The 26987-nt window shown below is 43.5% G+C and overlaps 2 protein-coding genes across 4 annotated transcripts; both read left to right on the forward strand.

Annotated features, from left to right (window-relative positions):
* On the forward strand, positions 1–8474 carry LOC113036744 (uncharacterized). 3 transcript variants are annotated; one of them, XM_026193197.1, is made up of 5 exons: positions 1903–2019; positions 3204–4229; positions 5132–6001; positions 7487–7591; positions 8301–8474. In XM_026193197.1, the coding sequence occupies exons 3-5, from the start codon at positions 5671–5673 to the stop codon at positions 8318–8320; spliced, it is 456 nt and encodes a 151-aa protein (XP_026048982.1). In that variant the 5' UTR covers positions 1903–2019; positions 3204–4229; positions 5132–5670; the 3' UTR covers positions 8321–8474. The 3 variants fall into 3 exon arrangements, 1 of the variants encoding a protein (XP_026048982.1); XR_003274494.1 differs by lacking the exons at positions 1903–2019; positions 8301–8474 and adding an exon at positions 1–31 and having other exon boundaries at positions 7487–7692; XR_003274493.1 differs by lacking the exon at positions 8301–8474 and having other exon boundaries at positions 1857–2019; positions 7487–7692.
* Positions 8417–26463, forward strand: LOC113035741 (PHD finger protein 12-like; the record flags this gene model as incomplete). The annotated part of the gene is made up of 12 exons (XM_026191386.1): positions 8417–8750; positions 8872–8992; positions 9082–9214; positions 9309–9473; positions 17342–17485; positions 18319–19015; positions 20169–20281; positions 20409–20547; positions 20662–20757; positions 22491–22573; positions 22667–22805; positions 25256–26463. Coding segments are annotated over 12 exons (2637 nt in total), but the record flags the coding sequence as incomplete, so codon positions are not given.
* Between the last annotated feature and the right edge of the window lie 524 nt (positions 26464–26987).

Here is a 26987-nt window from a genome sequence, read left to right on the forward strand (position 1 = left end):
ATATAACGTCCCAGAACTCTCCAGCTCACAGGTTAGTCTGCTCCAAGCATTTACACGAAGGTCAGTCTGCTGTTGTAGTTAATGCGTCATTTTCATAACATAACTGGTGATATAGGTTACAAGCAAGTCTGGCGCTGAACAGAAATTGTCGCGCTATGCTCCTTTGTTTATTGTGCATAAATAGTGAATTGTCCTGACACAATATTGCGTTTCGCTTCTGTTATTATGGTACATTGACAAAAACATATACTTTTATTCACAGGATAAAACAGTTTTTTGTATCACTAATTGCCCAGTACGATTACAGCATACAATATTGTTGTCACTGCTACATTTCTGTAATGCTACCAGAAATTATTTCCCCTACTAATTAATTACCATTGAGCTCAAAGGTCCTATTAATAAACGGTTAATGAATGTGTATTTATGAAGACAATTTGTGAGACTGGTAAACTTATGATACGTACGATGGTCTTTCGTTCTACACGGTGCATTTCAAGGTCCTGCACCCATCCGTCGGTAAACTGTACCTGGGCTTGTTGCAGTGACCGGAAGTTACTAAACTTCATGAGTGTGTGCATTCACTCCAAGAACCATATAATTATAAATATGCATATAAATATGCTAAGATGAGATAGCTGACTTCATCTAACTAGCAAATGTTGTCCAGGCTACGTTGGTGATGCAGTTTTTTTTTAATGTGTATGAATTTTTGTCATGCGATTTTAAAGCCGGTCCTACAACCGCATCCAAGAATAACATGCAGCTTATCTCAGAACTGTCGGTGAAAATTATTCTAGGAGCTAGGTTTAATTGAGCTGCATTTTAAAGAGGTGCAATTTCACAATTTGTGTATATTTTCTAAGTTCACTATTTTGTCATGTGTTGAGAAAAACACAGCTTTTAAAATTACATGGTCTAATATTTACATTTAGCATAACTGCAACATTCTTTTTTCTTTTTTTTTTTTAAAGACTCGAAAGGACTTGAAATTCAAAGTTTCAGACTTGTGACTTGACTCGGACTTTTACACCAGTGACTTGAGACTCGACTCTGACTTGCCTGACATTACTTGAGACTTGACTTGAGACTTGAGGATAAAGACTTGAGACTTACTTGAGACTTGCAAAACAATGACTTGGTCCCACCTCTGCTTCATAGGCTATTGTAAAAGCTCAAGGGATCGCTATTTATTCAAGTTTCAAATTCGCGTTTGTAAAATAGTTTAAAGTCAGAGTCCTCAAAAATTGCGCATAAATCACTGTACACAAGAGTTTGAAACAAATTTCAGGTGAATTTCACTCTGTACAACTACAACGGGGAAAAGGGGAAACCTTTTTATCAAAGGCACAGTTAAATAAAGTGACATATTTCACAGTACAACGACTTTATTATACACGTTTCGTTTGTTTATATATTAATTTTTTATTCATTCATTTGAATATTTTTATTTATTTTTCCCGAATAAATGTGATTTCTTTTCTTTAAATATTTTTTTTTTAAACGGAGGGACTAACTCGGTTCATTTTAACAAAGGAAATAAGCAGACTTAATTAACGTGATGAATTTTCTTTATGGCTTTCAGTTACTTGTTGTTTATAAAGAGACGAATTCATGATCAAAAAAACATTACATATTACATATTCAATAATTAAAATACTTATGATTAGAAACTGCGAAACTAAATGAGAATTATTATTTTTAAAAATCTGATAATTATAGGAAACTTATTCTGAATCACTCCGCGTCGCCTGCGTGACCCTGGGAGTCAAGGTGATGAGGATGACGTGTAGCGCGGCAGGTATAAAAGCAGAAGCCAACGTTCGAATTTGGTTTTCACATGAGAGTGCGAGCAGGAGGTTTGTTTAATAGCGCTGTGAAAATCTGTTTGTTTCCAAAGTTTTAAAACTAGTGCTTGAAACGAGGATTCAAACACCCCAAAAATGAGCTCCGGCGGAGTATGGCGTGAGCAGTACCTGCTCTCCATTGGTGTCACCCGTATTCTGGATGAGCTCTATGGTAAAGCTTAGTGAGCTAATAAGTATAATAGAATATTTAAGCAAACAAATACACCTTAGACTGGCCTTTTATTACTTTAAAGTGAGGAAGATTTCATGAGTGTGAACATTTCAGGTGAAATATGTCAAACTTTAGAAACTTCAATTTTGGTTTGAAAAATGCTAAAAAACAAAAAAACACTCAATTTAATGCACGCGCCATGGAAACGACGTCAGTCATTAGAACCTGCGGGAGGCTGACGTCTGACGTCAGTGCGGTCATCCTGGAGTCCTGTTTTTGTATGTGGAGGGTTTGAGTTTACATGTTTTAGCAACTGGCCCTGAATTAGGCGATAAAGTTAATAAATTACGAATCTGTATAGAAGCATGATGGAGCTGTGAGAGTTCACAGAGGCACTCGTTGCATTTATAAAGCTGGGAAATTTTGAGGGAGGTTAGGGAGTCCTCGGAGATGTGGCCAAAATTTGATCTTGCATGCATTATGTGCAAAATCAGTTATAGCTACTGATGCTGAATTAAGTATATCATATTTATGTGAGTGCATTGTGTATTGCCGTGTCTGTACAGGTGTCCAGATGTATGTTATGTGCTCGGTGAGAAATTGAAACTGTGTGCATGCAATAAGCAGGTTGGAGGTTTCTCACCTGACTTTAGCTGTTTTATTTTCAACAGACTGATGCTTAAATAAAATAAGAATAAGTGCTGAACACGAATTCATTATTAAACATCACTGAAACTCTATGCAAGCTTAATGGCAATGTGTTCATGATTCACAAATATTATAGATTGCATTCATTTATCACAAAACTTTGTTCACAGTCACCAAGAACATGCAAAGTTGTTCTTTACTATGAGCTGTACATTTTTAATTTACATGCAGCTAAAATGTGAATTTGCAAATGAATTCTATCAGCAGGACATTTTTACTGTTTAAACATGCTAACAAGCAGAGTTTGGTGCTGTGATCTTTGGTTTAAAACATGAAATTTAGTCATTTACAGTGCAAAACCATTTTTCTCACCTTCTACCAATCTTAAGGCTTTCATAAAGAGTGCTGCTGCGGGCCTCTCATTGCTGTGTGTAGAAATAGCATATGATGATATAAAGCCATGTTTTGACATTTAAATCCGTAATTTGTCTGATTATGTCACGATTAACACAGATGATCTTTTTGTTTTCTCGTAGCTGAGCTGGTGAGTCCTGTCAGCGTACGCCAGATGTTAATCTCCAACCTGAGGAACCGTCCTTTGAGCCCCAGCCATGTGGACTCTATGAAAAATCTGGTCCTCTCATTAAACCACAACCTGGTTACGGGGACGAAGGCGTTTCCTTATATTGCCTTCAGGGGATTCTTTAACAAACTGCTGCTGACGACACCTTTCACCCATGTGCCAGAGAGCCAGTTGGAGAACACCACTCCATCTCCTCCTACCAACTCACCAGCTGGTTTAATGGTGCTGCCTGCAGGGTCCCACCTCCATTCATGGTTCCTCACACCTCTGCTTCCAGAGAAAGCAGATCTTTCTGTCCTCAAGGCAGATCAGAGGAACTGCGTCTGCACCCTGGATGTCGACGGCGACACCATCACCAGAGTCATTTCCACTGTGTATTGCACAGAGGAAAGGGAAATGACAAATCGATGGAGAGTTACAGACTACACCTCTGACGGCAGAGTAATCATGTCGGTGCTCTGCCAGTTTCTGAAGAGGTTTACACAGGGTGCAAAGAGGAAGCCTGCAGAGGAGGAGAGCAGCAGCAGGAGCCCCACTCCACCAAGGAAACGTCTCCGGCTGTGATCAGCAATGAAGCCTTTCCTGGACATATGGAACATGGATGTTACATATGGATGTTTCCTCGTGCTTTGGAGCAAACTTTCTAACTCCTCATGTCTGCGATGTGTCTGGAAAGGCTGGAAACATCTCTCCATCTTACACAGAGACCATCATGATGCGGCTAGTCTGAGGAGTTATTTCTGTACATATGTATATAGGTTTTTTTTTTTTATTGAGATACACAGGTCAGCGTTTTCAGTGCGTCTTGCACTTTTCTTTATTTCTTGGTGCTGGCCTGTGTGTTTGATATGACTGCAAGGACTACAAGACTGACTTTATTATGTAATCTGCGTAAAATGAACCAATAATCCATGAAGACAGTGCAAAGTGTAAATTATCATCTTCTGCATCTCAGACATTGGCGAGAATGAACAATGTGGTAAGTAAAAAGTAATGTTCTGTCTCTAAAATGATGTCCCAAAATACTAGAAAACATCTAGTCCACCTAGAAGTAATAAATGCATGAAGTAGTTTTTCAGCGTCACTCTGAGACAGGATATTTCTTATTTCAGAGATATTACACAAAGATTGGAATTGGAAGAAATCAGTTCTAGATATTTGTTTAATATGTGCGTTGAAGGACATGTCCTGGTCAATAATGACTCCAAGGTTCCTCACAGCGTTACTGGAGGCCAAGGTAATGCCATCCAGAGTAAGAATCTGCTTAGATACCATATTTCTAAGATTTTCAGGGCGAGTACAATAACCTCAGTTTGATCTGAATTTAGAAGCAGAAAATTAGAGGCCATCCAGGTCTTTATGTCTTTAAGACATTCCTGCAGTTTAACTAATTGGTGTGTGTTATCTGGCTTCATGGATAAATAAAGTTGGGTGTCCTCTGCATAGCAGTGAAAATGTATGCTATGCCTTCTGATGATACTGCATTTAAATTGTAAACAGAATTGGTCCTAGCACATCCATAATTAACCTTAGATAAATATGATACAAACCACTGCAGAAATCAATACCTACAGGATGCTCTAATTGCTTTAATAAAATATTACGGTCAAAAGTTTTGAACGTTGCACTGAGGCCATGAGAAGATGATGTGTAACCTTCACTAAAGCTGTTTCTGTGCTGTGATGAGCTCTGAAATCTGACTGAAACTGTTCAAATAAGCCATTCCTCTGAAAATTATCTGTTAGCTTTTTAAAAATTATTTTTTCAAGAATCTTTGAGATAAAAGGAAGTTTGGCGATTCGCCTCTAACTAGGTAGGACAGCAGGGTCAAGAGGTGGCTTTTTAAATCAGTGTTTGGTTTTTTTATGTGTCTATGTACAGAACAGAAGTCTGAACAGACCAACGACCTGCCAGAGAAATCCTCCTCCAAGCGCTCTGCTTCTCCATTTGTGGAGCTGCAGCTCAACGCTGGCCGGCTGCAGCTTGACGGTCTTCCTCCAGGGGCCGGAGCTGCAGGCCCTGGTCTATGAGTGGCCCAGGTACGACTATTCGACCGCAGAACCAGCAGCAGGCCAATCAGCCGACCTGGGACTCCAAATTCCAACACTTCATCCACCCCAACCCCCTCAGAGGAGCAGAACGATGGAGAGGAGGAGGCAGCAGAGCCTGAGGATGAAGTTCAGGGTGCAGAGCTCGAGAGTTCTACAGTTTCTGCTCCGACCCTGCGACTCCTCAAGAGACTCTTTCAGCTCCTAATAGCGGCTGCAATGGAGAGAAACCCCACTCAGTTTCAGCTGGATTCAGGATGTCATCGCTCTCCAGTGTAGTATCATGCAACACCTATCCATCAAACAGAAGGCCTCATCAACAGAGTGGCACTTTGAGAAGAAAATACACAATCAAGTGGAACATCAGAGGACATGAAAAAGGCTGAGCTACAGAACAGACTGAAGGCTGGGAAAACGCCATCAGCTTCTGCCTCTGGACTGGTGAACCACATAGGAACAGAAACGGTTAAGAAGGAACCCGAGAGCACTGTAAATGCATGTGCCCAACAGAACTGCCCCACTGCCCCCACGATATGGCCCCACAGTGGCCAACAGAACCACAGGAGCCAGACAGAGCCCCAGGAGGAGTGTGTGAGCACCGATGAAAAGCCCTCCTCAATCACCAGCAGTTCCTTCACAGATGCACCATCTAGAGGCAGCCAGGAGCACGACACAGTAAAGTTTGGATCAGCACCTACTCCAGGTACACATCAGAAATGTCAAAGCTGCAGTCTTAATGTATCACTTTATACAGCTAATAATAATAATAATGATAATAATAATAATTTATTCTAATAATACTTTAAAGTGTAAGAGATAATGTACAGTAACCATAGTGATTACGAGGGCCCCACCCTGGAGCCAGGCCTGGGGAAGAGCTCAAGGGATTCTAACCAGAGACTGTGTTTTAGCCCATGCAGTCTGGCTGTGTACAGGCTAAAGAGATGACATAGGCCCACCCCCCATGTGCTCACCACTTGGAGGAGGTGTTGTGGGGGTTTTGAGCAGTGTGTCGGTTGGCAGCCTTTATGTACATGGGATGATCATTTTTTTTGGTATTGAGAATTGCATAATTCTATTGTATTAGTACTGACTAGTACATTTCTGGGATGGTGACAGATGACCGAAGTGTGAATCCATTGTCACTGCTATGGTACCAATAGTATTACAGTGCAATATTAGTGACACAGCACGAGTTAAATCTAAGCACAAAAACAGCCTTTAGTGTTTTCTCTGGAAATTGTAAGTACAAGTAAAAACATAACACTGTAGTTTAACAGTAATTAAAGTAAACTAAACTTGTAATTCTAAAGTCATCATACAGGCTTGTTGTTTCTGCCTGTAGTACTAGCCAGGGCTGCAACTATTCATCGAGTAATTTGATTACAAGAAATACTCCTGCTGTTTCATTTAATGCATGACTCTTTAGAGCTTGTCACGTAGAGCTTGTTAACTTAACACTGATGTCAGATCAGTTTCTTTCACCAGCAGATGCAAAATTATCAGAGTGGATGGTGTTTGGTCAGTGAATTATTTATTTAGTTTACTAAGAGTAAGACAAAAAACAGCATTTTTATTTGGTACAGACTGCTCAGGTGGGAAGCTGACTTGGTATCTGACATCTCTTTACGTTTACTTGCCACAGACTGGACAGAGCAGTGTCAGGTGACAACATACATGTCTGTCTCAAAGGGGACAGTAAATCATGGGTGGACTATTGACAGATTTTACAAACCAAAATAACTGACATGGGCAAGACCGTATCGATCGGAGGTTCTGAGTTTTGATTCATTTTCGATGTGATAGGAGAGAGGTCCAGATAAACGACTGGCATTAACTGGGAAAAACGTGGACATTGGTGTGGTCAGAAATTACTTCTGATAACAGTGCTTCTGTCAGTTTGCTGTAACTCTTCATGCAGTAGACACAGCAGTAAGATGTGCTGTTGATTTTTATTGGGATCCTTGACTCCCAAAACCCCAAACACACTCATGATAGTTAAAGGAGATGAAATAATGTTGCAACAAGTTCTCGTGACTCTTTGAAGTGTGTTAAATGAAGTCTTTTTGTAGAAATTTTGCAAGTGTATCAACCAGTTGGAGTGACTTTTTAGACACTGAAACACTTACATAGCTGGGCCGTCATATTCAATGTCAGTTTGTCTCTTTTTTCCTCTCCTGTCCCTCAGACATAAAGGCTGCTCCTGCACTGACGGACTCACTGCTGCCCAACACACTGCCCTCCATCACCAACCTGTCCAGCTGCATGAAGGATGGAAAAGAGGAGGATGGGGGTGAGTTTGTCACTCTGCGGCCACATGTGACAGTTTAAGAGCCTTCGTATTGCTGTGTTCTGCTATGAAACACACGAAGATGTAATTAGCTTCTAGCGGTTGTGTGTGTGTGTGTGTGTGTGTGCAGGGATCGAGCTGGACAAACTGGATGCAGAGATGATGTTACATGTTGTAAGCTGTCATCTCTGCTGGTCATGCACTTCTCCATTTTTATAATCTGGTGTGTTGTTGCATTGCTGCTGCAGCTGGGTTAAAGTCTGTTTTTAATGGCATCCTAACATCATATCAGTACAGAAGTTTAGAGGTTCACAGGTTTCACAGAGGGAGATGTTGAAACTTTGAAACTTGGCAAAAACTTTAAAATTCCTTGTCTTCCAACTTTGACTTCTTCTCCTTCTATACCAGCGCTGATTTGGAGGACGGGCAACACCTGTTGTTCAGAAGAATACTGCAGCACGTACATGCACCGTAGCAGCTAGCATGAATGGATATAGCTGTGTGATGGTCTTACTGGTGACACACAAAGCTGCCAACACAGCAGGTGTACCAGGGCCCTTAGTTTGATCTGTTAGCTTTTTAAAAATTATTATTTTTAAGAATTTTTGAGATGAAAGGAAGATTAGAGATTCATCTATAATTTGCTAAGACAGCAGGGTCAAGAGATGGCTTTTTAAATCCGTGTTTGGGTTTTGTTTGCGAATATGTACAGAAAAGAGAACAGAAGTCTGAACAGACCAGCGGCCTGCCAGAGAAATCCTCCTCCAAGCGCTCTGCTTCTCCAGCCATGAAACTGGAGCTCAACGCTGGCCCACTGCGGCTTGAGGGTCTTCCTCCGGGGGCCGGAGCTGCAGGCCCTTGTCTACGAGTGGCCCAGGTACAACTGTTGGACCGCAGAACCAGCAGCAGGCTAAGCAGCTAACCTGGACAAATTCCAACACTTCATCCACCCCAACCCCCTCAGAGGAGCAGAACGATGGAGAGGAGGCAGCAGAGCCTGAGGATGAAGTTCAGGGTGCAGAGCTCGAGAGTTCTACAGTTTCTGCTCCGACCCCGCGACTCCTCAAGAGGCCCTTTCAGCTCCTAATAGCGGCTGCTATGGAGAGAAACCCCACTCAGTTTCAGCTGCCGAGTGAGCTCACGTGCACCACTGCACTACCAGGTCAGTCAGTCATAATGACTACCAAAATATGATTTCTTTCAGCACCCTAAGTTTAAAATACCTCTTTATATATGCAATTTAGACTGTTTCTTCAATGTTGCTCTTTTGTTTGGATTTCTAGGCAGCAGTAAACGGAGGAAAAAAGAAGAGCTGCTTGGAAAGCCCTTCAGGCGGCCTCAGCATGAACTGGATCCCAATGGTCTAGTCCCTTTGCCAGTCAAAATCTGCTTTTCATGCAACAGGTCAGGAGTTCTGGAGCACAGTGCAAAGAGGTAGACGAAGCCCTGAAGTGATGACAGCAGGTACTAATTCTATTTATTTGGTCTCTCAGGAGTTGCAGGTTGGCTCCATTGATCCAGTGCGATCACTGTCCCCTCCTGTTCCACATGGACTGTCTGGACCCTCCACTCACAGCTTTACCTGCCGGCAAATGGATGTGTCCAAACCATGTGGAGCACTTAGTAGTAAGATGCACTGTGCTGATTCTAAGCTAAAGCTGCTTTCCCTTTCCTTTTATTGATGTAAATTTGTATTGATATATTTTTGTTTGCTATGCAGCTGAATCAGAGGAGCCTCAGCCTGTCCAGCCGCTGTCAGCTCTTCGATCAGTTCCAGGACAGGATGTCCCAGCACGCAGTTAAGTTGGACTTCCTGCGTAGAGTACATCGACAAAATGCTCCCAACCGGCGCACCACTCACCAGGGCAACAAGAAAACCATCAAGGTAGACGTACGTCTCAGTGTGACGGTGCAGTGTGTTGGATTTCATATAATCGTTTTTTCTTGGCCACTGGAACACAGGTGGAGATCTAGGAAATGAATGGCTTTAATAATATACCGTATTTCCCGGACTACAAAGCGCACCTGAATATTAGCCGCACAAGCTAAAATCAGGGGAAAATCCTGTTTTGTACATACATTAGCCGCACCTGACTAAAAGCCGCAGGTGTTTCAATGTTGACTTATCATATGTAAGAGAATATGCACAAAGGGAATTGTCAGGAAAGAGATGGCTGTTTGGAGACACACCCCTTTTATTAATATTTTGAAAAACAAGTTATGGGTACATATTTGCACATGTAGTACATAACAGTAACCTACAGCACACCAGAAAAATAGATCCGGACTACCTTTTAGGCTCAGGTGCAGCGACACGGCTTTAACAAGAAGAAAAGTCAGTCATTCACCATCTTTCTCTTCTTCCTGCGCTCTAAAACCACCAAAGTCCTCTTCTCCAGTGTCGGATACAAACAGGCTCAGGATGGCTTCGTCATCCACTCTCCGCTTCTCTCCTTCGTTGTCACTTTCAAAACCAAAGAAATCCTCGTTGTCAGTGTCAGAGTCGAACACCCTCAGAAGGGCCGTGGCAGTGTCCTCTCCATCATGCAGCAGTCCAGCCCTTCAAAATCCGTTGGTGATCGTGGATGTTTTCACACTTTTCCACGCTGTCAGAATCCACCGGTGGAGTTGAGCATAACTTGCTTTTCGCAAGTTTATCGCTGCTCGTCATCCACGCCTCCCGCTGAATGCGTAGCGCTACTTTGAAGTTTGTTTTTCGCGCTACTTCGTACGGGACTACGTTGCCTGGCGGACGGACATGTGACCAACATACCACTCTTGAACCCCGATCCTTCCGCCAGGCAACGTGCAAGGTGTTACTAAAGGACAAGATCAGAGAGGCTAAGGACAATTACAGGAGGAAGCTGGAGTGGAAACTCCAGCAGAACAGCATGAGAGAGGTGTGGAGGGGCATGAAGACCATCACTGGATTCAGGCCAACCAACAGCAGGGGAGCTGAGGGAGGTGAGAATAGAGCCGACGAGTTGAATCTGTTTTTCAATAGATTCGACACCACAGTGTCTGCTCCCACCCCCACAACCTCACCTGCAGTCAGCCTGGAATCCAGAGCCACACCACTGTGCCAGCCTCTCTCTTCACATGTTGCCTCCTGTGAGATTCCTGACACCCCTCCCCCACCCATCACCTTCACTCAATACCAGGTTGAGATGCAAATGAGGAGACTTCACTCAGGCAAGTCTGCTGGACCAGACGGAGTGAGTCCCCTTGTCCTCAAGACCTGTGCCCCCCAGCTGTGTGGAGTCTTTCATAAACTGTTTATGCTGAGTCTGAGTCTGCAGAGGGTCCCGGTGATGTGGAAGACATCATGCCTCGTCCCTGTACCAAAGACGCCTCGTCCCAGTGGCCCCCAGGATTACAGGCCTGTGGCATTGACCTCCCACATCATGAAGACCCTGGAAAGGCTCATCCTGGACCAGCTGCGACCCATAATAAGACCACATCTGGATCCCCTTCAGTTCGCTTATCAGCCTCGTCTCGGAACAGAGGACACCATCATCTACCTGCTCAATCGTGTCTACACCCATCTGGACCAGCCGGCGAGCACTGTGAGGGTCATGTTTTTTGACTTTTCCAGTGCTTTCAACACCATCAGGCCGACCCTCCTGGGTGATAAGTTAGCAGCGATGCAGGTGGATGCTTCTCTGGTGTCCTGGATTGTTGATTACCTGACAGGAAGACCACAATATGTACGTCTCCCACAGTGTGTGTCTGACAAGGTGATTAGCAACACAGGGGCACCACAGGGGACTGTCCTCTCCCCCTTCCTCTTCACCCTCTACACCACAGACTTCAGCCACTGCACAGAGACCTGCCATCTTCAGAAGTTTTCTGATGACTCTGCGGTGGTTGGATGCATCAGCAGGGATGATGAGACAGAGTACCGGGCTGTGGTCGACTCCTTTGTCACGTGGTGTGAGCAGAATCATCTGCAGCTCAACGTGGCAAAGACCAAGGAACTGATCGTGGACTTCAGGAAGACCAGGAAACACTTGACCCCTGTTTCAATCCAGGGGGTCAGTGTTGACATTGTGGAGGACTATAAATACCTTGGAGTACACATTGACAATAAACTGGACTGGGCTAAAAACACCACAGCACTTTACAGGAAGGGCCAGAGTCGTCTCTATTTTTTGAGGCGACTGAGGTCCTTCAGCATCTGCCAGAAAATGCTGAGGATTTTCTATGAGTCTGTTGTGGCCAGTGCGATCCTCTATGCTGTTGCATGCTGGGGGAGCAGGCTGAGGGTCGCAGATGCCAACAGACTTAATAAACTGATCCGTAAGGCCAGCAATGTTGTGGGGATGGAGCTGGACTCCCTCAAGGTGGTGTCGGAGAGGCGGATGCTGTCCAAGATAAAGACAATGTTGGATAACACCTCCCACCCACTCCATGACATGTTGGTCAGTCACAGGAGCTCGTTCAGTGAGAGACTGAGATTACCGAAAAGCACCACTGAACGACACAGGAAATCATTCCTGCCTGTGGCCATCTCCCTGTACAACGCATCCACTTAACACACTGTTTGCTGCTACAGCTACACATGTTTCTTTTCCAACTATTTATTTATAAGTGACTTATGTATGTATGTATGTATATATATGTATATATTGTACTATTCATAGTTAGTGTATTGTCTGTCTTGTCTTAATGTTGGTTTAAAATGGAGCACTGTAACAAAAAATAATTTCCCCCAGGGATCAATAAAGTATTCTGATTCTGATTCTGATTCTGATACATGCGCACATGGCGGCGACGCAGAATGAGAAGGGCGAAAGCGGATTGTTAAATGAAACGGATGAACCAGAACTGGTTTGTAAAAATGCTGCAACTTCAGTGGTGGAACTGGTTTAGCTTTCGTCCCTCAGATACACAACAAAGCACTATTTTTGGTAGCGCATGCTAGCGGGCCGACGTTATTACCGTGTTTTTTGGAAAATACGGCACACTTAAAATCAATCCTTTGATTTTTCTCAAAATAGACAGTGCCCCTTATAATCCCGTGCGCCTTATGTATGAATTCTGGTTGTGTTTACTGACCTCGAAACGATTTTATGTACACGGCGCTCGAAAATCTGTCAAATGTTTCAGTACAACTTTGCTAAGCTACGAAGCTGCACTGCTTGATGGATTGTCGGAGCGTTACGGCTGTCGTAGGCAGGAGCCTCGCGGAGTGATATGTACTGTGCTTAAACATAATATTACCGTACACTGTGTGTATAACCTCTTAAGTTTTGTGGATATTATACATGGTTATGCTGAGGATATGTCGGCCAATTTCCACTGGAAATGTCTTTTTGGTTAAACTGTCAGCAAGGAATTTGCACTGTTACATTTTTATATAACTTTAATGCACATAAAAAACAGCTGCTTGATTAAGTGAAAATACATTGATGGGGTTTTCTTTGCACTAATAAAGTTGAGGAGTTGTAAAGTGTTTTGTCTAGTGTCAATTATATAGTTATCGCAAATTTTCAAATGTATATTGTGATAAGTTTTAAGAACAGGCTCAAGACCCACCTTTTTAATTTAGCTTTTACTTAGCGTTTATTTATTTTTTATGCTTATTTATTCTATCCTGTTATTCTATTATTAATTTAGGATTTACCTAATATTTTTTGATTTTATTCTTATTCATTTTTTAATCTTCTTACTCTATTTATATTTATATTTATATTGTATCCTGTTGTTATTTATTTTATCATTTTACCCTGTATATATCGTATTGCGTCATATCTCCAGTGTTTCCTCGGAGGGCGCTCTCTGCACCGGGGCTGTTATTGACCGTGGCTGCTGGGTCTCTGGGGTCCTCTCAGCCTGGTTGGGGGGCTCCTTGGCCTCCCTCCTGCTGTGTGCCCAGCCCGGAGGCTGCGGTCTGTGACCGGCTCCCGGTGCAGACGGCTCTCTGTTATAGTGTTTCCTCACTTGGCTCATGCGAGCCCAGCCCAATTTTTACTCTTTAAGTGTGCGCGTGTGTGTATGTGTGTGTGGGTGGGGGTGGGGGGATATATGTGTATTGAGAGTGTGGGGAGTGAGTTGGAGGGTGGGGTGGGCTGCTTTTAACTATGTAAAGCACTTTGTGCTACATTTTTTCTGTATGAAAAGTGCTTTATAAATAAAGATTGATTGATTGATTGATTGATTGATTGATTGATTGATTGATTGATTGATTGATTGATTGATTGATTGAAATATTTTTGGTCATATCGCCCTGCTCTACCTAGATACTGACATACTGTCTTTTTTTCAGCTTCTGAAATTTAAGCAGTTGTGCACTTGTATATGAAGTGATGCTATGTTTAGACACATCTGAACGTACTGGTTAATTTGCTAGAAAGTGTTAAATTGTCTCTAACACCAAGTGTGGTTCAATTTCTTACTCTTAAACCCCCCAAATTACTATCCAAAATATACAGAATGCTTTCTAAAACAGATGAATCAATATCACTTCCTATTGCAAAATGGGAAGCGGATTTATCAGTTAACTTAGACCTAAACTTCTGGTCTCAGATTTGCTTAAAAACCTTTCATCTAATTAGAAATCCCAGTCTTCAATTAATTCAATACAAAATATTACATAGAGTGCACTATACAGGTCATCGGATGTTCAAGATGGGCTTTACGTCTACCAACAACTGCTCACACTGCCAAACCAATTCACCGGACAATTATATCCACGCTCTTTGGTTCTGTCCACCAGTTCAGAAGTTTTGGCGCGAGATATGTGAAGATTTATCAAAGTGTCTGAAATGTAACATTCCAACTTCCCCCTTAGTGTGTTTGTTGGGCAGCTTAGATAATGTCACTTCAGAAAAGAATATCGCCCATATGGTTTTCACTGCCCTATGCATAGCCAAGAAAACAGTCCTCATGAACTGGAAAAATAAAAATAATCTTAATTCTAACCAATATAGAAATTATCTATTAGATTACATTAGTCTTGATACAGCCTCTGCCACCACATCAGATCAATTGCTCTGGGCTCCTTTGATCAGCTCCATCACCTAGTGGGGGTGGGGGGTCATAGTTTGGTCCCGCCTTCACTGTTGTGATTGGTGTGGGGGTAGGGACAGGCTTAGGGCGTCGGGGGGTTCCCCGGAGGCATCTTCCTTGGGGGGCTCAACCCGGGGTAGCGGTCATGTCCGGTTAGGGGCTCTGTTGGCTCTCAGGTGACTGTTTCCTCGCGGCTGCGTGCAGCGGGGCTAGGGGAGGGTCTGTGCTGACGGACGTGGGTTACTGACCTGGTAGCCTGGCTGCCCCTGGGTGGGTCCGGGATGGGCGTGAGGTTCTGGGGGCGCTCCGTCTCTGGGCTGGGACCCGGACCGGGCCTCGGGGGCTTGGGTCCTGGTTGGTGTGTTGCCGGGGTTGTGGGCGGGTGGGTGCATGGGGGCCCAGCCCTGGAGCAGGGTGCCGCCGGTGCGTCGAGCCACCTGGGGGGCTCTTCAACTGGTGGGGGAGATTGTCACATCTTGCAGGAGCTTTCCTCTCCTCAGGAGCTCCCTCTGCAGGAGGGGGAGATACAGGAGAGGTGGAGGAAGATCTCAGCCTGGGTGTTTATTGTCTTATGTAGTCTGGAAGATGAGTGGATGGTGGGGTGGGTGCAGTTTTCTCTGTGGTGGGGTTGGGTGGACTGTCCCGGGCTCTGTGGGGCCAGGCGGCGCTGCTGCACTGGGCCCAGTCTGGATGGGCCTGGGCCCCCTTTCCCTGGCGGGTCGCGGAGTATGGGGGTGCCTACTGGGGTCAGCGGGGGAGCTGGCCCCAGGGAGGGGTCACTTGCCCCTCCCTTCCTTCCCTCCCCATCTCCAGCTGCCTCCCTCTTCCCGCTCCACCACAACCACCCACACATGCAGGGCCTTGGAGTAGGGGTATGTCACCAGGGTGCAGAGGAGGCTACCCCCCCCCCCCCCTCTGTCCCCTTCTGGCTGCCTCTGCCTCAATTTTATCCCACAACTTAGACATTCACATTACTCACACTCTCATTACACATACATATAGGATCTTGGGGGTGGGCACGATACACGGAGTCCAAAGTACCATCAGGGTGTACACCTCACCCCTGGCATCGTTGCCCACCTCTCAATTTTAAATACACGTAGACATTGAGGGCTAGCAGGAGGGACCATGCGCTTACCTGCTGCTCTCTGGCAGGTAGCTCCATGCCCTCCTGGGTTTTAAATGCACCTTAGAACACACATGCATCAACACTACAATGAGCGGGTGGAAGGAGGTTTGGAGTCTTCTCTCACCCCCATTCTCTGCGACCTGCTGGAGCAGGGGGGCTAGGACTAGGAGGAGGAGTTGGCCGTCCGACTGCGGTCTGGAGTGTGGAGCCTTCCTGCTGCTGTGGAGTCGGGGCGGTCTGCCTCCCCCCACCGCAGGGAAAAGGGAAACACCACCTGGGTCTGGGTGCAGTTCCCCCCTCCAGGGGCAAGGGTACCTAGACCCGGTTTGTAGAGTACGCTTGGGGAGTGTGATCATGTGTACAACGTCTCTTTATGTCTGTCTCCACGTTGGTTGAGTGTGGAGTAAGTGCATATGAGAGCATGAGGGTGGGAATGGATGTTTGTATCTGTGTGTGCCTGTATGTCTGTGTCTATATGTCAGGTTGGGTGTCAGGCGCCACCTCTCTGGGGACATCTCAGGCCCTCCAAGGTATGGAGGCCTATCTCCCCCCACCACCACTTCCCCTGCCAGTGGCGGACCCCCTCAGACATCAGTGCGTTGGTGGTTCTTTGTGTCCGGGGATGGGCGTCCAGGTACACACCGGCTCACTCCTTGGCGGCCGCTTATCGGGGCCTGGAGCCTGGGGCTCGCTCGGGCCACTTCGGAGGTGGGGTGCCCCCGGCCTCTCGGCCTGGGGCTCGGTCACTCAGGCGCAGCTGGCTGCCGGCGGAGCTCACGAGCGCGTCACTGCAACTCCCCCTGGCTTCTGCTCCGCGGCTGCTGAGTGAGCCCTCATCTGGGACTCTCCTCAGCTCTTTCTGGGACAGTGGCGCAGCTGCCCCTCTGTTGGTCTTCCTTGGTCTCTTGTGTTCTGGGGGCCTCTGGATGTCTGGAGTTTTGATCTCCTCCATACCTGCTTCATGCCCTGGAGGACGGGGCTGTGGCCCCCCCACACCCTCTAGCAGATTATTACATGAAGGAACCTTTTAAAAAAAACAAGCGCGTCCATGCTCACAGGTGTACACACGGGTGATCACACCCACAAACTACACCCTTTTTGGCTCCTACCTCAAAGCACACTGTGTTCTGTTGATCTTATGTGCTGCACAATAATGTTTAACATTTAGTATTTACTGTCATATTCCCATATATCATTGTGATGTTGTTTATTCTATTACTCTTGTTCTCTTCTGCTTGCTTTCTTTTTTCTTTCTCAGCAGGTGATCCAGGTGATCGATAGATGCATTTTTTTTTTCTCTGCCCGTTCTGTTGGTTTTTGTCTTTTGTCCTTCTCCCCCGTCCCTCTTCTCAGCTGTTTCTCTTTCCCTCTTTCTTTCTCCCCTTCTTTCCCCCAGTCAAGTCTGTCCCGTATTCAGTAAGTGAAAATAAAATAAACAATAAAAGGTGAATCAAATGGACCATTATGGCAAGGCTGGGATGGTCAGTTTGGTAAAGTAAATCCGTTGGGCATCTTTCTTTGCCTTTAGACAACAATTCTGATGCAAAAGAGCCAAACGGGACAGGCAAAAAAAAAAAAAAAAATTGTCTCTAACAGTCAGTGTTTTTATTCAGGTGCCAGATGCCATCAAGTCCCAGTACCAGAATCCTCCGCCCATGCTGCTTCCTGCAGGGGTGCGCCAGCTGGAGCTGGTTTGTAGTGGCATTCCTGACCATCAGCCCACAAAGCATTTCACCACAGAGGCTGAGCAGCAGGAGGTAGGCACAAGAGAAACCAGCAGCTGCCTAACATGTTCTTTAAGTCAGATTGTAATGATAGTTCCCTCGAAACAGGCTTTTGTGTGCTACAATCTGTGTCATCTGATGTAATAGGATGTGAGATTAATAGGAGAGCAGCGTAACCTCCTAAGACCCAAACTCTTTCATGGCATGCATTTTTAATTTCTCTTTGCTATTTGGGCTGATTGGGACCTGATGAATGTAAAACCAAAGAATTATCAGATTCTATTTTTTACCTGATGTTTGTTTCTGAGAAAAATGAGATCCACATATGAGGACATTCGATTTAAATTTCAATAGAACAGTGGCAGTATAACGTCCTCGCATGTGGAAATCAGGCCTTTGTAGAGCAACATTTAGTATTTTGGTCTAGCCAACCCAAAATGTGATGTTCACATATGTGGACACCAGGTCCTAGGAGGTTAAGGATGATTGATCGCTTTCCTTTTCATTTTGGATGATTGGATGAGAGTTTGGACAAGAAGTTTTTAGAGAGTTAGATTTTTGGTGTAGATGAGTGAAACACTGACACATCCTGTGTACTGTGTTTATCAGAAAGTAACAGAAAATTCAGTATCAGAAGTTCTGAAAGCTGAACCAACTGCTTCACGGCACTTTGCAACAGTTGCATTAGAAAGTCTGTTTTTTTCACAGACTGTAGAGCTTTGAGTAATTTGAAAATTGCAGCAAAAGATAAATTCTGGTATCTGTTTGTTTGTGTGATATAAATGAATCCTTGATGAAGGGGAGGGCCTCTCAACAGAACTGCTGGTTGCTTCTTTATAAAAACATACATGTGTTGTGTTGAACAGTGGCTTCAGGATGTCATCGCTCTCCAGTGCAGTATCATGCGACACCTATCCATCAAACAGAAGGCCTCATCAACAGAGTGGCACTTTGAGCAGAAAGCAAATACACAATCAAGTGGAGCATCAGAAGACATGAAAACTCAGGCCTCATTAGAAAGGACTTCTTCCCCTGACCCCTGCTCTAAAGCTTGCAGTACACCCAGTGACTCCCAGGGGGCCTCTCTTTCCAAGGACAGCCCATCAGGGCTAGTTCTTTGCAAATGCACCGTGACACCATGTCAGAACTGTAGGAAACCTAATGGGCCTCTGGAATTGGTTCAGCCTCCCAGAGCCAATGGACCTGTAGACTGTAACAGTGCCTCAGATTCCTGCAGGCAGGCTGAGCTACAGAACAGACTGAAGGCTGGGAAAACGCCATCAGCTTCTGCCTCTGGACTGGTGAACCACATAGGAACAGAAACGGTTAAGAAGGAACCCGAGAGCACTGTAAATGCATGTGCCCAACAGAACTGCCCCACTTCCCCCACGATATGGCCCCACAGTGGCCAACAGAACCACAGGAGCCAGACAGAGCCCCAGGAGGAGTGTGTGAGCACCGATGAAAAGCCCTCCTCAATCACCAGCAGTTCCTTCACAGATGCACCATCTAGAGGCAGCCAGGAGCACGACACAGTAAAGTTTGGATCAGCACCTACTCCAGGTACACATCAGAAATGTCAAAGCTGCAGTCTAAATGTATCACTTTATACAGCTAATAATAATAATGATGATAATAATAGTAATAATATACTCAAGTAATCATTATGTTACTCTCTCCTCATTATACGTGTAACGGGGACCATGGTGTGCATGAGAGAACATTTAATTTGAGGCTATAGCAACATTATTTTACATATTTAAATTAATATAAATACATTTTTAACTTTAAGAAATTGTGTTAATAGTCATGCTGTTAGGCTGAATTATTATTAGTATTAACATCTCCACTTTCATAACGTCTGTTTTGCATTAAAGCACAGAGAATGCCTCAGAACTGAGAATGGTTATATGCTCACCTTTCTTCACTGCAGCCACTACATGCTTGTTTGAAGGCTTACACACATTCACTCGCACACTTTAACACACATGCATTCACACGCGTGCACACTGACCAACTCTGCTTCATCCAGGAGATGCAATACTGTCAGAACTCTTTTTTTTTCCCCTTATAATGTAAGAAAGAGCTCCAAGCAGATGGGAAGAAGGCCTTTTTATTTCATGCCTCAGTCTAGGATGCATAGCTTATTTTATTTGGCAGATCACTTAAAATTGTGATTCTGTTACTTCTACTTTTAATAATTTATCAGTTTTTGTCTTTAGGAAAATGTTTCTTCAAGAAAGTGGAAATGTGATTGTGATATGGGATGTAAATACAGTGAAAGAGTTGAGCTCTTTTGGCAGATACTGTGTATTGTTAAACTATCAAAACAAGCATTTTCTAAAGTGGAAACAAATGAAAAGTTCATTTTAAAAGACCTGAGTTTTCTCTCTTTTGAATGTTTACTGTTGCTATTAATTGAATACTCACTGCTGACATAATCGATAGTGCTAACAATTTTCTTGCATATTTTGTATCGTGCAGCCCCATTTATCCAAAGGATACATGGCCATTTAAGAGCACATTTTATTTTCAGTTACTGAGTTATGAAGAAAAAAAAGGTATTCAGATACAACTTGCTTTGCCTTCTATCTCAGTAATAGTTCCTGTGCACTTTTTTCCTTTATAGTGAACTATCAAAAACTGTGTTTTTTCTGGTCCTTCTTTTATCTCATCTCATCAATTTGTCTGTTTTTTTTTCTCTCCTGTCCCTCAGACATAAAGGCTGCTCCTGCACTGACAGACTCACTGCTGCCCAACACACTGCCCTCCATCACCAACCTGTCCAGCTGCATGAAGGATGGAAAAGAGGAGGATGGGGGTGAGTTTGTCACTCTGCGGCCACATGTGACAGTTTAAGAGCCTTCATATTGCTGTGTTCTGCTATGAAGCACACGAAGATGTAATTAGCTTTCAGCGGTTGTGTGTGTTTGTGTTTTTGTGCACATCGATCGAGCTGGACAAACTGGATACAGAGATGATCAAGCTCTTGGCACATCAGAGGATCCAGCAGCTCTTTGCTCCCAAAGTGCCCAGCACTCAACCTCCCCCCACCACCAGCACTACCCCAAAAACCTCAGCACCCCACCCAAACAGTAAGACACCTTTGCACTACAGTTTAGTCTGTTTACTTGTCAAGAAGTCAGTTTTTCTGCTGTTTGATTGCTGTTTTGTTCGAATTATTAAAACCTACACTCTCCTCCTCCCAGGTCAGAAAAAGGTGCAAGCCAGAGCGGTCTTTTACCCTCTGACAGGAAGAGGAGCAGCTGTCAGCATGTGTTATAGGACGTTACACATAGGATCAGGTAGGACATTCAGTTGCTGTGACTTTGACCCTGCTGCATTCTGTGCCCTGGCTTTGAGCCACTCTTAGGTTTCACCTGTGATGTGGGAAAGGTTCACGTAGGAGAACAGCATTAAAGCTGGTCTCACGTAGTTTTTTTTTACCAGTTCACCAAACTCCAGTTAATCATGTTTGATTTAGGTTATATTCTTGCCTTGTGACTAAAGTTTAGTAAGACCGAAGTAGAACATAGGTAGGACCCCATCATACCTGCTGTGTGGTGCCTGGCAAATGTCACCGTACAGCAAAGTTGATGTTGCATGTTGTAAGCTGTCATCTCTGCTGGTCATGCACTTCGCCATTTTTATAATCTGGTGTGTTGTTGCATTGCTGCTGCAGCTGGGTTAAAGTCTGTTTTTAATGGCATCCTAACATCATATCAGTACAGAAGTTTAGAGGTTCACAGGTTTCACAGAGGGAGATGTTGAAACTTTGAAACTTGGCAAAAACTTTAAAATTCCTTGTCTTCCAACTTTGACTTCTTCTCCTTCTATACCAGCGCTGATTTGGAGGACGGGCAACACCTGTTGTTCAGAAGAATACTGCAGCACGTACATGCACCGTAACAGCTAGCATGAATGGATATAGCTGTGTGATGGTATTACTGGTGACACGCAAAGCTGCCAACACAGCAGGTATACCAGGGCCCCTGGTTTGGTGTCTTGGCTCTGAGCTAATCACTCCTACAGATATAAAACTGGGAAGTGATGCAGAAGCAGTGTGTGGAAAAACTAACAACACCCCATCGTTCATCAGCTTGCAGAACCACCAGACAGATTTGCTGACGTGCTTGGAGTCATTGCACTGCCTGAGCCTTGGTGGCAGTTTTTGGACTTTAACTCCTGGGAATATTTTGCAGCTGTCTTGCATGTTTTCCACTTGAATAGTGAATAATCTTTCTCATGGTAGAATTATGAGCATGTTTGGGACTGGCTTCATGCAACTTCAGATACTGACATGCAGCACTCATTTATTCTTTAAGACATCTTTCCTCTTTGGCATTATGTCGACAGACACCAGAATGCTTCTGAGTTTATAGAGGTGGTCACTCGTGCTGATAATCAGTTAATCAGTTGTGTTTGATCAGCAGTATGTACCTGCTACTTGTCATCTTTATTTATATGGAAGCAACAGGGGTTTGCTTAGTGCTTCATACACTAATTCTGCATTTTGGCTTCTTTTTTGTCAAATACATGACAGTAGTGTCATATTTTATAGTTCATTTGAGGTTATATATCAAGATTTAATTTCAAGACCTGCTAAAAACAAGATAATTTTTATTTTGTCCTAATATGTAAACCTTGACAGAAGGTATCCTTTTAACCATGACTGTACTTCTGCACGACATGCAGCAGTACACAACAGAGTATAATATAATATAATAATATACTGAGCCTGTACTAACTCCCAATCTCTGTATCATTAGTCAGGTTGAGTGATAGTTGATACCGTCATCTTTAAATCAGAGTATTTTAAGCGAGTTGTCTGTGAAAGTAAGTTCTTAGACCTGTGAGGGTCACAACAGGACCATGTGGAATAAAAACTACTGAACAAAAACACAATATGTCACATTGGAGTGCAGGTCATTAAAATACATTTTGACACGTCAATATTGCAGAAAAAAAATCCATGTTGCAAATCTGTATTCTTTGTGTTGTGGGAAAGGGTGTTTAAGTCTTTAACTGTTTCTCTAAGGTGCTGACATGGATGTGTGCCTTACAAACTACGGTCACTGCAACTACGTATCGGGGAAACATGCCTGTATTTTCTATGACGAGGTGAGGCTATTAAACTACATCACTCTGCAGAGCACTCCTGTGGTTGTTAGTGACCAAGATGTAAATTGTGTGTGTGTTTTTGTCGTCCTTCAGAATACCAAGCATTATGAGCTTCTGAACTATAGCGAGCATGGCACCACAGTGGATAATGTCCTGTACTCGTGCGATTTCTCTGAGAAGACCTCACCATGTCCACCCGGTGGCCTGGTAGCCAAAGTCCAAGGAATCATTCGTAAGTACATCTCCGTCATCTGTTTGGATTGGCTTGAAGGAACCCAGGTCTGTGTGCCCAGTTTGACTTGGACTGCTGATGAGGTCGTCACTCATAGATTTTGTATGAACCTTTTATGAATATCCATCCATCTTCTTCCACTTAGCCACTCATCTGTATGTGTTCTGGTTAAAATAGTTAAAATTTTAATTGTGAAGAAATCATAACATCATTGCGTCTGTAAATTACAGGAATACTTTAATTTATACTCTAATACTGAAAAGAATCAGTTTTAGTTTGGCTAGAATTTCAGGAAGTGTACCCCCCCCCCCCCATGTGCTTAATGTCAGTGTGCTGTTTGTTACGCTGACACTGCTCCTGCAGTATTGGTCAGCTTTTAGTGTTCTTCATCCAAATTGTGTTCAAGGTCACATTTGTCATTCTTAATGGGTACATGTAATTAGTTTGAGTAGAGAACCAGTTCTCCGTCTGTTGTAGGTTCTGGTTAGAGTGCCAGCTTGAAGTGCAGGAAAAAAACAAACCATGAGTTTGGTGTTGGAGTTCATCTCCATCCATAATGGCGATCTAGCCAGCGAGCCTGCTGGTAGAGAAAACACCAAATGGGAAAGAACGGGCTGGCTTATTATTAGCTATTGCAATTTCAAAGTAAAAGTAAGGATGCAGTAAACGTACAGTACAGTGGTAAACTTGGTGCATGTGGCATTGTAGCAATGAGAAAGGTAAATAAATAAAGTGTAAAATGAGCAGTCAGATAGGGCTGCTCGATTATGGCAAAAATGATAATCACGATTATTTTCACTGAAATTGAGATCGCGATTATTTGACGATATTTATTTAACCCTTTAAGACCTACTATAGAACCAAGTCCGCCAGAGCTTATATTATTTTTTTTACATGTTGTAGTGCCGTTTGTGGGAGCATTTCAATTTGCTATGCAACTGTTATAGCCCATATTTTAATAATATGTATGCATTAAGTCCATAGTAACTACATAAATTGCAAAAAAGTGCAATAAACTACAAAAAAATTGAAAATCGTTTTTGTTTTTTTGTTTTTTTACATGTATTTCTACTTGGAGAAATTTAAGAGGTTTATCCCTCAAAACTTTAAATACAAAAAAGTTGCAAAAAATAGTTTACAACAACAGGAAATTTATTTTGAGTGTCTTCATAGTTTTATTTTGGAGATACACCAATTTTTATATACTGCAGGAAAAACGAAAAAACAATCCTATGATGCAAATTTGCAAAGAAAACAGCAGGTGCATCAAAATAAACTATTTCCAGCTGTGCAATTCGAGTTCTAAGCATCCCAGCAACTATTCAGAAAGGTCAAACATGACCAGTATAGGCTTTTAAGGCCTACAAATAAAAAACTACAATTTCCGCGAAAATGACGTCACTACCGGTTTCGGGCAGGAAATGGCGGACATGCGATCGTTCGCGCTGACGTCTGTTTCACTGTGGGAAGTGTTATGAACAGCTGATCAGATCGGCAAAGCGTGTTTCTGGAATATTATGTTTTTGTTCCTGCAAGAGCTTTTCATGCAGTTTTTGCAAAGCTTTATGTGGAAGGAAACCGTGACCGAGGACAAGCTGATGGCATCAGATGTAAGTACAACTCCTCCGGTTTCATATGCAAAACAAATTATTGCGCTAGCTTACACGGTTCCGGTTCTACAGGGATTTAAAAATAGTTACACAACACGGAGCGTGCTGCTCTGACCGGCTTTAAAGGGTTAACAATGACTTTAAAAAATAATATAAAATAGTGTGCAACACCACTGAAGTTTTTTTACCTCTCTTTTCAACCAGCGGCAGTCACTCTCCTCTCCAAATAACTTCTGCTTAGCTTTCCGAGCTTCCCTCGGGTCCTCTTAATCAGCGGTCTCCAACCTTTTTTGCGCCACGGACGGTTTATGCCCGACAATATTTTCACGGACCGGCCTTTAAGGTGTCGCGGATAAATGAGGGAGGGGCTAATAATCGGCTCAGTCATTTTTAATGATCGTTGAAAGCCCAGATCGTAATCGTGATTAAAATTCGATTAATTGAGCAGCCCTACAGTCAGATATACTTGTTCTGTGGCAGACCACGTTATGTAAAGTCTGAATGTTGCTGTATCACATAAAGCTTCCAGTCTTAATCTGTTATTAAAGATCATTTGGACAGATGTTTGATTAGTAAAGAGCTGCAGTGTGAAACAGCATTAAATCAAATTTCTCTGAAACTGTTTATAGATGATGAGTGTAAAACATGTTTGCCAGAGTTCAGCTTTCCACATGATTTTAGTCTCATTTTCAAAACAAAGTGTTCATTTTTATTTTGTGGATAAAATGTAATCAGTGAAATCTTTTCATGGTTGCATTGTCTCCACATTAATGGAGTTTACTGTGACACTAGTCTGTACAGACGTCTTTCTCAGACCTGCTGCATTTCTTCTTTGCGTAGGTCGCAGTAAGAAACGGGAAGAGGACGAGGGAGCCAACTCCATGGTGGGGTTGTTGCCAGTAGGAGGAGTGATGAGTAGCCAACGTCAGGGTGGTGCTGAGCCGTCTTGTAGCTGCAAAGCGAGTAGCTCCAGCCTAATTGGAGGCAGTGGGGCGGGCTGGGAGGGCACGGCCCTGCTCCACCATGGCAGCTACATCAAACTGGGCTGCCTCCAATTTGTCTTTAGCATCACTGAGTTTGCCAGTAAGCAGCCCAAAGAGGAGCAGGCCACTACACCTGCTGCCAGTTGCACAAGCACCACCACCAGCAGCAGCAGTGTCATCAGCACCACCCTCAGCACCACCGCTAACACCTCCACACCACCACCACCCAGCACTGCCACAACAAGCGGCTTTTCCAACCAGGATGAGGCTGACTCTGAGACTGTACCTCCCCACCAAGTGCCCGTACTGCGTTCTAACTCTGTTCCATAATCCGCACAGGAAGCCCCGCCCTCCCTCTTATTTTGCACCTTCTGTGTCACGATGAAGGGAAAGCTGCACAGCTGGTTGGTCAACAGGGAAAAGTTCTTCTTTTTTTTCTTTTTTTTAAATGGTTTATATCTTTGCATGAACTTGAAGTATTATTGACAATCTCTTTTTTTCTTTTTTCTTTTAAATGACTGACGTAACCGTTAGGACCGTTAGGACTTTGAGCAAACATTACTTCCTTGGGCTCAATCTTTGTTTTTGCCAGTATATTAGTTATGTATGGTGTAACCTTTTTGTCAGTCAGCCCATTTAGCACAAACATTTTTTTTCTTTGTAGTATTCAATTCCATACATTCTAATTTCTTTTGCTGCTTTTGCACCACAGGTAGCTATATATGTATGAAAACATACATGCTTATACACTATAACATGTATATATAATGTAAATACATTTTAATTCAGTGCCTCTCGATTGGAGAAACATTGGATTTCATGTAGATTTGCCATTTTTTGGTTTTTAACTGTACAGCTCATTGAATTTGTGATACTGTGTAGAGTACCAGACGTTTTGTGATAAAACTTGTTCTTAGTCTGTACTTTCCGCTGTAGTCCATCTGTAAATACCGTATAGTTTTAGCACTCATTTTAACATCTTGTGCTGCTGTGTATATAAGCACTCTGTCTGTACCTGCTTGTCTGTTCAAACCTGTAAATACAGAAAGATTTTCTAAGAACAAACTCAGTGTTTATGCCTGTTATTTTCAGCCTTGTTCTAGGTCCACTTTGAGCTCTAGTTTGGTTTTCACTTTCTGAGACAGCAAGTTCAGTACTGACAGGGGTGGATCTACAAGGGTGGCATGGGGTGGGCATGTGCCACCCTAAAATAATCTTTGCCACACCCTAGTTGTTTGCATATGACATGTTGTTTATTAAAATAAGCTAGCATTAACACTTTGAGCCTAGCTGCAATTAACGTTGAATATAAATTCTAAAAAATGAATATATTGCATAGCGTTATCCTCCCTCCCCTATTAGAAAATGGTTCAGCCCTGCTTTATTTCTTGTTGTCGGTAGCAACCAATGCCTATGATTGGGCAGAGCACATTTGGAATCAAGAGTTTATCAATGAGGTCGACGCGGACCTGGTCATCATACTGTTCATTCAGAATGCTGGTGGGCTCGGCTTGTTTTAGGACAAAAAAAAAAAAAGTAAAAATGGACAAAGTGATGACGTGCTCCGTGAAAAGCAGACCGTGGGTTGG

Source organism: Astatotilapia calliptera, chromosome 14, assembly GCF_900246225.1.
Source record: "Astatotilapia calliptera chromosome 14, fAstCal1.2, whole genome shotgun sequence".
In the NCBI taxonomy this organism is placed as follows: domain Eukaryota; kingdom Metazoa; phylum Chordata; class Actinopteri; order Cichliformes; family Cichlidae; genus Astatotilapia; species Astatotilapia calliptera.

Bases quoted from the DNA above. Each gene is read 5' to 3' on its own strand.
- LOC113036744 (XM_026193197.1), top strand. From the start codon at position 5,671: ATGAAAAAGGCTGAGCTACAGAACAGACTGAAGGCTGGGAAAACGCCA. The intron at 6,002-7,486 runs GTACACATCAGA...CCTGTCCCTCAG, and splicing joins TGGATCAGCACCTACTCCAG to ACATAAAGGCTGCTCCTGCA. The intron at 7,592-8,300 runs GTGAGTTTGTCA...GAATATGTACAG, and splicing joins TGGAAAAGAGGAGGATGGGG to AAAAGAGAACAGAAGTCTGA.